The sequence below is a fragment of the Chenopodium quinoa genome, unplaced genomic scaffold, assembly GCF_001683475.1.
Source record: "Chenopodium quinoa cultivar QQ74 unplaced genomic scaffold, ASM168347v1, whole genome shotgun sequence".
NCBI lineage: Eukaryota > Viridiplantae > Streptophyta > Magnoliopsida > Caryophyllales > Amaranthaceae > Chenopodium > Chenopodium quinoa.
In genome coordinates, this window is record NW_018743892.1 from 6 (window position 1) to 11,177 (window position 11,172).

The following is an 11,172-nucleotide window of genomic DNA, read 5'->3' on the forward strand; positions in this document are numbered from 1 at the left end:
GAATTCTTTCCAAGAATTTTGGAGATTCAGTAGCAATTTGTTCATAGATGGCCTTATTATTAATTTGCCAAGTGAACATGCAGAGCATGTTAATTCATCTGATCGGGAATTTTGACATTCTTATTGAATGTCCAACTGAATGTGCTATTATTCTTTGCATCATCCCAGTTGTTGGATGTCCCAAACGATCATGCCATAAAATAATCAAATGTTTGTCATCTAACTTCTGGTTAGATATCATATTGATTTCCACGGGTCGTATGTTTATACGGTATAACCCGAAGAGTATGCTGGCAATTTCTCATATATATGTTTCTTGCCATGTTTTTCTGCCGTGAGGCATATATACTCTTTTTGATCTGTCGTCATTGTTTCTAGATGATAGCCATTTTGGCGTACATCTTTAAAGCTTATGAGATTTCTTCGAGATTTACTCGAATATAAAGCATTATTGATTATTAATTTTGTTCCATTTGGAAGCATTATACAAGCATTTCCAGATCCTTCAATTAATTTAGCTGACCCGGAAATGGTGTTTACATTTGCTTGAAACAACTTTAGTTGTGAAAAATATTTTCTATCTTTTAAGATAGTATGTGTTGTTCCACTGTCCAAAAGGCATTGATATTCGGAACTAACTTCAGGTAGATCCATATCTTCATAAAATAAATTTAATATTAGTTTAGAATAATATCATACAAACTTTTATTGATGATAAAGATTTAAAGTACATGACTAGAAATTTAAAATACAGGGAACTAAGAAAATACATTAAAACATAGCATATGTTACATTAGTAGATGGGGAACCTAAGCATTGTTGTTTTCTCCAAGAATGAAATCATTCCCAGTTTCAGCATTGTCCATGAAGAAATCGGACACATCAAGGGTAGGACATCAAGCATTTTCTTCATTAACATAATTTGCTTCTGCATTTTTCTCTTTACCTTTTACAGAAGCCTGGTAAAGGTCTACCAAATGTTTGGCCGTACGACAAGTACGTCCCCAATGTCCTGTCATGCCACATCTGTAACATGTGTCTTTTCCTTTTGAAAGAGTTTGTTTGTGGCTTCCAGATGATTGTCCCTTCTGTTTTTCAAAATTTTTGAAATTACTGTTTCTTTGAAAATTGTTTCTACCACGTCCTCGGCCTCGTCCGCGATAATTTCCACGGCCTTTTCCACGGCCATTGTAATTTCCACGTCCACCTCTTCGTGCAGCATTTGCCTCGAGTGGATAAGAACTTGTTGCATTGCCTCATGATGAGTGGCAAAGACCCAGTTGGTCTGAGATTATGATTTTTCAACAAAAGATCGCTATTTTGTTCCGCAACAAGCAATACACTCATTAATTCATTAAACTTCTTAAAACCTCTTTCACGATATTGTTCTTGCAACAGTATGTTGCTTGCATGAAAGGTAGTGAGTGTTTTTTCAATCATTTGTTCATCGGTGACTGGATGATCACAGTATCTCAATATAGATACTATCTCATGTATGGTTGAATTGTAATCTATTACAGATTTGAAATCCTGGAACCGTAAATTTGTCCAGTCAAATAATGCCTTAGGAAGGAGCACCCTTTTGTGGTGTCCAAAACTTTCATTAAGGCGGTCCCATAATTCTTTGGGATCTTCAACCATCATGTACTCAGTTTTAAGGCCTTCATGTAAATGATGCCTTAACAACACTAAGGCTTTTGCCTTATCTTGTTCAATGATAGGTTTTTCAACCGTCATTGCAGAAGAGGTAGCATCAGTTGTTTGACCAGAGGGACTTTTATTTTCTTTAACAGTGTGCTCCAAGCCTTGAGCTTTCAAATTCATCATTGCGTCCACTTTCCATTCCAGAAATTTCTTTCCAGATAAATCTAAGATGCTGAACTGTCTTTTCATAAGGTCTCCCATTTTAGCTACAACAAATTTCGTGATAATTAGTTTATAATAACAAATTATATGTACAACTCACATGTTTAGTTCTTCCATATTTATAATTAAGTTAATAAGACACGTGATAATTAAATTTAATAATAATAAACCATAAATAATGTAGTCTTTTCTCCCCCTTGGTTTATTATTGTGAGTAATTATGTGATTAGGCAAAAATTAATCATGTTAGTTGCAAAAAAAAAACAGCAAAACGACAACAATGACAGTAGTAACAATAATTATAATGATAACGGTAATATTATACAATGATGATTAATAACAACAAACATACATAATAAAACAAAAAACAAGCTTTTAATATACTAAAACGACAAAATAAGTGAGTTTTACTTATACATAATGACAAAAATTAATATTGCTACTAATAAAATTACAAGTGCCGTAATTAGAAGGAAATATTGTTTTATCTTCATTAAATATTCCTCAAAAGTGAAGTTGTGGGTGTTTTGGGTGTTTTGGTTGCCGTCGTCGGGGAACATATCGGAGAAGAAGGGGGTGAAATTTTTTTTTATTTTTTTTTAGGTGATTTTTGGATAAAAAGTGGGAAGGGATAAGGGATTTGTGGTGAAATTGGGGGAAAAATCCGTCTTTTATAGAGGTAGGTTTATCCGTTACTGTTCTGTACAACTGTAAAAATATCATATAATAGTCTAACGTACTGGCATAAAATTATGGTCCATATATATATATTTATAATTGTAAAAGGTTATCACACTGGGAATGCAAGTCATAGTGGTCCGAGAGCCCTAATATCTATAAAAGATCATGGGTTCGAAAACGGAAAGAAACACAAAAAGTATGTAAAAGTAAGAAAAATAATAAGTATAAAAGGCTGCATCTTTTTGTTAATCTAGTTAATAATAATATGCATGCAAAGCTACTATATACCTGACTGAAAACTGGTGCTGATAACGTGTTAAATGTTTACCGATAGAAAGTCTTTAATCAGTGAAAGGAGAAAGTGAAGGAGAAGAAGTAAAGAGGATCAGTGAAATTGTAGTATGTTATTATTATTGCCTCATATGACACCCTATATATATAGCTAATACTTCTATACTAAAAGTACAATTCAATCATGCTCATATATTGCCATATAAGTTCACAAGGGTTGGACTTATATGTGCATTGCAACATCAAATCAATGATTGGCATTCACATTGTCTTCTAACAGATTTGGGATATTATCAACATGCCCAATTCTACCTTAAAAACCCGAAACTTAAAGCAACAAACATTGCTACATTTACCCGTTGAATAAATAATTGTATTCCAAAACTAATAAACCATCAAAAACTTAATTGATTACAATTGGATTCCACTATAACCAATCTTGATTAGGGTCGGATAATTACCCGATTGAGTTAACCAAGCTTTCTTCTTTTGCATTGCATTACTATTTTCTGGACCATCTAATAATAAAGTACAAAAAAGCCTTCATAAATTGTTAAGCCAATCACATAATATTACCTCAAAAAAAAAAACCACATAATATAATCAGAAGATTAATAAAGGTAATAATTGTAGTTATTACTCTTTATTAATCCGACCAAATTACTATCCACACATATTCGCACGTGCCAAAGCCGACCAACAACCTCCACGTGTGTACCTCGGGTACCCAGGTAAAAAAAATTTACTTTTAATTTTTTTTTTACTGCTTTTTATGGACATTGTAACTGCATTTTTCCAAATTTACAGTTTTACATATCTTAATATAAAGCGTTCTTTTCTATATAGTCTTACACTTTTGCCAGTCCAACAAAATTTAGTTTCCCAAATTCCATTAATATATTTTCTATAATCTTTTATTTTATTTATTTGTTTTTATTTTTTGGGGGAAAGAATTGTTATCATAGAAAACAATAAACAAATATTTTCTCAAATAAATGCAAAACCATATTTACAGTTACCTGACTTCAGTCTTCAACAAATTTCCTGTTTGTTTTGAGTTGGTAAGCAACTTTGCTTCTTCCCATCAACCCCACTTTTTTACTTCAACAAAATCATATTTATTTCCCTTTTTTTTTGTTGAGAATTTTTTGTTATTTTTGTTAAACCAAACACTACTTTAGCTTTTAATTTTACAAGTAAAATGAAATGCAGATCTGCCTCTTCTTTTTGCTTCTGTAAGTTTATCTTATTTCATGCAAAGTTTGTGTTTTTAACAATTACCATTTGCTGAAACTAAATAAATATGAGATCAGAGTATGCACGTATTTGCATACCCTGTATGAAAATCCTGAATCCGCCACTGGATAGACATACATAGACTTGTCATCATGGTTATTTTTCTCTTGTATGCTTCTTTCTGCAATAACACATGTTTCAGACTTTCAGTCTTTTTAGCTTAGTAATACTGTAATGTAACTTTGTTTCATTTTTTCTGTATAATAATGCAGGTGTTCTTGCTGTCTGAATCAGACTGTAAGTACTATTTTTAAGAGTTTGCTTCACTGAAACACTTCACTTTTGCTAAATTTTATTCAGTTACTTTCTTCTTTAATCCCTTTGAATTGTCTGCCATTTTTTTTTGCTTTTGACTGTTGCCAATTTTTTTCAGTTTACTTGCTGATTACTCTAATGACTTCCCTTAAGATACCATGTTCTTGCCTTCTTGGTTCTTAATAGACTAAACCCCATTATTTCAACTCAATACTTCCATAAACAAGAGATCATACATTAAATTTTGTGAATTGTGAACGCGTTTTTGTAAGTTTTTAAAAATGAAGCCGGCTCCTCCCCCTGGAGGAGTTTGCTCTGAAGGAGACTTCTCCGGCGATAGGTATGGCAGGGTTAGCAGGGGATAAGCTAACCTCTACCTATGACCTGGTGGAGCAAATGCAGTATCTTTATGTTCGCGTAGTTAAAGCTAAGGAGCTACCTGGGAAGGATGTAACTGGCAGCTGTGACCCTTATGTAGAGGTTAAGCTAGGGAACTATAAAGGGGCTACTAGGCATTTTGAGAAAAACACAAAGCCTGAGTGGAACCAAGTGTTTGCTTTCTCAAAGGAACGGATTCAATCCTCTATTGTGGAGATTGTGGTGAAGGATAAAGATTTTGTTAAGGATGATTACATTGGGAGGGTTATATTTGACCTTAATGAGGTGCCGAAGAGGGTTCCACCTGATAGTCCTCTTGCACCTCAGTGGTATAGGCTTGAGGGTCGAAAAGGGGATAAGGCGAAAGGGGAGCTCATGTTGGCTGTTTGGATGGGGACTCAAGGTGATGAGGCATTTCCTGAGGCTTGGCATTCTGATGCTGCTTCTGTTGGTGGTGATGCTGTAGGGAAAATCCGGTCCAAAGTTTACCTTTCGCCTAAGCTTTGGTATGTGAGGGTTTAATGTCATTGAAGCTCAGGATTTGGTGCCTAATGACAAAACCCGGTTTCCCAGATGTCTATGTTAAGGCAATGGTTGGAAATCAGGGTTTTAAGACCAAACCGAGTCTAGCTAAGACCCTGAACCCTGTGTGGAACGAGGACCTGTTGTTTGTAGCTGCTGAGCCATTTGAAGAAACCCTTGTTCTTGAGTGTGGAAGATAGGGTTGGACCAGGGAAGGACGAAACATTAGGAAGATGTTTTATTCCGTTGCATACTTTACAAAGGAGATTGGATCATAAGCCGGTGAACACTCAGTGGTACAACCTTGAAAAGCACATTATTGTCAATGGGGAAAAGAAGGAAAGTAAGTTTGCTAGCAGGATTCATCTGCGGATCTGTTTGGATGGCGGTTATCATGTGTTGGATGAATCTACTCATTATAGTAGTGATCTAAGGCCAACTGCCAAGCAATTGTGGAGGCCGAGCATTGGAATTCTGGAGCTCGGATTCTAAGTGCTCATGGACTTATGCCAATGAAAAACAAGGATGGAAGAGGGGCAACTGATGCCTACTGCGTGGCTAAGTATGGCCAGAAATGGGTTCGAACAAGAACCATCATTGACAGCTTTCATCCCAGATGGAATGAGCAATACACTTGGGAGGTTTTTGATCCTTGTACTGTTATTACAATTGGGGTGTTCGATAATTGCCATCTGCATGGAAATAATGGAACGAGAGATTCAAGAATTGGGAAGGTGAGGGTGAGGCTTTCAACCCTTGAAACAGATCGAGTTTATACACATTCATACCCTCTTATAGTCTTACATCCTTCAGGAGTTAAAAAGATGGGTGAAGTTCAATTGGCAGTGAGGTTTTCTTGCTCATCATGGATCAACATGTTGCATATGTATTCTCATCCACTGCTACCCAAAATGCATTATGTTCATCCATTATCTGTCATACAGCTCGACAGCTTGAGACACCAGGCTACACAAATTGTCTCAATGAGACTCAGTAGAGCAGAACCTCCTTTGAGAAAAGAGGTTGTGGAGTATATGTTGGATATCGATTCTCATATGTGGAGTATGCGAAGGAGCAAAGCAAACTTCTTCAGAATCATGAATGTTCTAAGTGGGATGATTGCAGTTGGCAGATGGTTTGATCAAATCTGCAACTGGAAAAACCCAATCACCACTGTTCTTATTCACATTCTCTTCATAATCCTTATTGTTTTATCCTGAACTGATTTTGCCCACTATGTTTCTCTATCTTTTCTTGATTGGCATTTGGAACTACCGATGGAAGCCTAGGCACCCACCTCATATGGATACTCGGCTCTCACATGCTGATGTGGCACACCCTGATGAGCTCGATGAGGAGTTTGACACTTTCCCTACTTCTCGGGGAATGAACTCATTAGGATGAGGTATGATCGGCTAAGAAGTATAGCAGGGAGAATTCAGACCGTTGTGGGAGACTTGGCAACTCAAGGTGAGAGATTTCAGTCACTGCTCAGCTGGAGAGATCCAAGAGCTACTGCATTGTTTGTTACATTCTGTTTGGTAGCTGCAATTGTGTTGTATATAACTCCTTTCAAAGTCGTCATCCTTATCTATGGCATCTACGTGCTGAGGCACCCTAGATTCCGGAAGAAGCTTCCGTCAGTTCCAATCAACTTCTTCAGAAGGCTACCTGCAAGAACTGACAGCATGCTGTGAGAAAAGCTATTTACTGCACTTTGTTCATTCATATGTAATCTGATATAATGTGGTTAATTAATGTTCAATTCAACAGATTTATTAGTTTTCTTTTAAAATTGTCCTAAGGTTTGCTGTTTGAATGTGGTAATTTTTTAGTAGAAGATCATGATTTTGAATTATTTTGACAGTCTTCTGCTGTATTCACTTAACTAATCTGAAAATGTAATATTTGACATGTCTACATGTATTATATAACTTTCTGATCAACATCATTAAGCATGAAATATATAACTATGATGAGGATTGATGCGACGATGATGTTAAGAATTTTCGAAGGATATATGGTCCCTATTCAACTTTCTACCCAACAGGCAGCTTTGAAGGGCCATTTTTCCATTGAAATGTCATGATTGTTTACTTGCTTTTGCTTTTTGTTGAACTTTATGCAATTAATCTTGCACTAACTAACAGTACTACTTATTTCAACATCTGAAAAAAGCTCCATTTATCTGTAAAAGCCAAAGCATCTTCACTGCTTTGTTGTTATTGTGCTACCTGGTCTTTGATGCCCTTTTGCGAATGCATATACTAGGTAGGAGTACGTAGCTCCTAGTTTTACAAGCAACGATAACAGTAAGCTATTAATTACAAAAATGAACATCTTATGGATTAAATTTAAAACAAGCTTCTCAAACACCATGTACTGAGAATTGGTATCCACTTATTTACGAAATTTAACTTCCCTTAAGCAAGGGTAAAAGCATACAACGGGTAATCAAATTCGAAAACTAGCATGCTCAATTTTTGACCTTGTATTTCTTACAGTTTTCTTCATTTCAATCACTAGCATGGAAAAACAGGGAAGACTTGAACATGGGGGACTTGATTGTGCTCTTCACCAACCGCTTCTGATATACTCCGTATCATTTATGCCTAATTCTTATCCTACACCCAAGTTGATGTAAGCCATTTCTTTCGCAGTCCAGCTTAGCCTAATTGCTTGCAGAGGCACCAAATCTTGTTAGCTGAACATTTGACATTATATACCCTTGGGAATTTGGGATGTTTTTCTACTTCCAATTTTCCATGGCTGCAGTTAAAAGAACAGAAATATGTTAAACAAGAAAGCTTGAATGTTTCATAACTACCTCATCAAAATCTTTACTTAAAAGTTGAATTCCATCAATTAACTTTTTACACACTATCCATTTAGTCCTAAATGCTACTAAATGCATCACAAATTAAATAGCTTAAAATAGTTTGATAAACCTTAAGACTTCACTCAAGCTCAGATGACAGATGTAAATGTTACGGGCCAAGTGGAGCAACCCTTAGCTTGAATCACTCCTAAACAAATTGCTTAAAAAGTAATCAGCATGACTTTTCTCCCTTATCTATCTTCACCTCTAAACATCAACATCAAATGAAACAGGAAATAGCAGACTTGTATTGGGTCACGTCTGTCTTTGTTTGATAAGTTAAGTGTGTACTAATTGGACCAATGCTTGGCATCAAGCCACTCTATCTTTATTGAGTTTGATCCAGTAATAATATGAATCAACAGTGAGAAATAGGTTTTTTGCCATCAGATTCTTCATGCTAAATTCAATTATGAATATATAAGGCTATCTTTTAACTAGATTTACATGTTTAAGACCCCAAATATATTAATGTACCTAGAAAATTGATACAATTAAGGCTAGGTGGCTCTAGAAACAACTAAAGATATTCCTTTACTCTCGGCGAGCTACTTAGAAAAATCAATTATTCATTCACAACTTATGGCACAGCCAATAAATCAAATTATCTACAAAAACTTAAGTATGAGGTTGGCACTTCTGACTGAGCTATATATGTAGTCTACAAGCTAAAATACTAGAAGTAGCTAAGTAAGGATGATTTTAAGCACTCCAGGATCGTCATAGGCTCGAGCCACATGCACTTTTGATCTTCCCAAAAGGAGGAAACTAGAACTCACACCCATCGGGCTCTATCAATGATTTCCTTAAAGAATAACACTATACCGCACGATTAGTATCCATCTAACACCTTGAATAGTGTAACATCAGATGCTTTCATAGCTTCCTAATGTTCTCTAATGATAAGTGTTGTTAACTTCCAATAAGATAACCTTCAAATATTCTAAAATTCACACAACTTCAATTTCAAAGTTCAAATTACAGCAGGGCAATCACTCTGAAAATCAAAGATAATCTCCTCACACATCCATTCACCCTCAATATGATCATGCTCTTATACAAGAGAACATCAACAAAGCAACTTTGACTTGCTCTTATACAGTAAGAAAAGGCAAAATTTTGACATTGACAAGATTATAATTTGTCTGATGAACCAAATTCAAGCTCACCATTGTTAATATGTATCGAGTGGTATCAACTATGAGCATATACATGGTCGAATCAGTAATGCATTAAAGAAAATTGCAAAATTAATCAAACTTCTAGGCCAACATCCATCTCAATCACACCAAACCCTAATGTATACTACTAATCAACATTTGATCAAACAAAAAAAAAAAAAAACTTTGACTGAATTTTGGTGTTATTACCCAACAAAAATCGTTGCATATGCCAATTACCCAAAAACCCAAATCATCCAAAAAGATTAATACCACAACAACTGCAAAAAAAAATCCAAACTTTATCAACAAATTAAAACAAAATCAAGAAACTTACCATGAAAAATATCATAACTTTCTTCGAGATTATGCTAAAAAAGATTAAGGGTAATCTTAATCTTGATCTTGGTGTAGAGATAGGCAAACAGAGAGATTAAGACGAGCTTCTTGACATTGCGAGCGTTTCAAGGCGGTGCCACCGCTAGAACAGAGCGATTTAACGGCTTCCAATTGAGATGGGCAAATAACGGCGACAAGACAGTCGGAAAAAGCGCGGTTAAGGTGGCGGCAAGCTGATTTTCTCGCCGGACCCGCCGGAATACGGCGATGGCAGTCGAAAAGAGCGTTTTGTAGTCTCTCACATCCTCCTTTTCTCACACCTTCCTTCCAATCTTCTTCCATTTCTCTAATCCCCCCCCTATGACCCTCCAAAAGGTTACGAAGACTAGAGTGTATCTGTGTTAACTTACAATATATACGTAACATGTATATTTAGAAAGAAAAACGTAGTTAAAAAGAAATCGAAAAGTGTAAGTTATTTAATTGAGTGTACAATAGGTTTTTTAGTCTTTCTTTACACACATAATATTAATTTGGTTGTTACTAACCCTTTTTTTCTCAACTTTCAAAGTGTCTAACTTGTAAAGTTAAGTACGTATTATTCTATATAATTGTAGAAAAAAATTATTACTTCGTTACTATTTTAGACTTTATACTTCTATGGCTTTACTTCAAGACTTAAGAGCAGAATAAAACCTAATAACCAAGCGTAAATTGTCGTAGTATATAGAGTTTGACGGGAATTTGAGGATAATATCTATATATCATCACTTTCATCATTAATTAAGTGCTTATGTATGATGGATAGGCTTAGCCGCTTAGGCTATCTCAAGAGATTGAACATTTGCTCTCAATCCATACTCTAATTTAAATACAAAGTACCTTATCAAAATGTCACTTACTATTTGAATATTTATATTTTTAAACACAAGTGTTAACTTTAGTATCAATTCTAATATTGATCATTATGTGCTTACATATGTGGATAGGCTTAGACTATCTCATGAGATAGAACATTGATCTCAATTCATACTCTAAGTTCAATACAAAGTACCTTATTAAAATGTCAATTACTAATTATTATTTTAGGTATTTATATTTTTAAACACAAATGTTAACTTTAGTATCAACTCAAATATTGATTATTTCCACATGAATGTCTATCTCTTTCCTTTTAAGAAATATTATGAAAGTACAATTTAGGAAAACAAATAATGCATTGCTTTGAACTTTGAAGTAGTATTTTGATATAATTGGTTTGTAGATGCACCACCGTTAAAAAAAACCTTAAAAAAACCCAAAAAATAAAATAAGGGAAATATATCAAAATTATTATATCCTTCCATTTTTATAAGATTATAATTTTCATAATTGTAATCAAAGATTTCACCAAAAAAACATGTCTAGGTTCAAAGGAGGGTGTAGGCAAAGTATGATGCATTGCAATACAGATGATCTGAAATTCTGAATCCACCAAAGCTGACTCTATTCCTTTTCTTGTCTTTT

The 11,172-nt window shown here is 34.9% G+C and overlaps 1 protein-coding gene and 1 pseudogene across 1 annotated transcript; one reads left to right on the forward strand and one right to left on the reverse strand.

The window, feature by feature from the left end:
• Nucleotides 1–896: 896 nt before the first annotated feature.
• On the reverse strand, nucleotides 897–1,905 carry LOC110686609. The gene is made up of 2 exons (XM_021863209.1): nucleotides 1,371–1,905; nucleotides 897–1,255 (listed from the first exon to the last, which is right to left on the reverse strand). The coding sequence occupies exons 1-2, from the start codon at nucleotides 1,903–1,905 to the stop codon at nucleotides 897–899; spliced, it is 894 nt and encodes a 297-aa protein (XP_021718901.1).
• Nucleotides 1,906–4,700: 2,795 nt separating this feature from the next.
• LOC110686604 lies at nucleotides 4,701–7,108 on the forward strand (annotated as a pseudogene).
• Nucleotides 7,109–11,172: the final 4,064 nt, after the last annotated feature.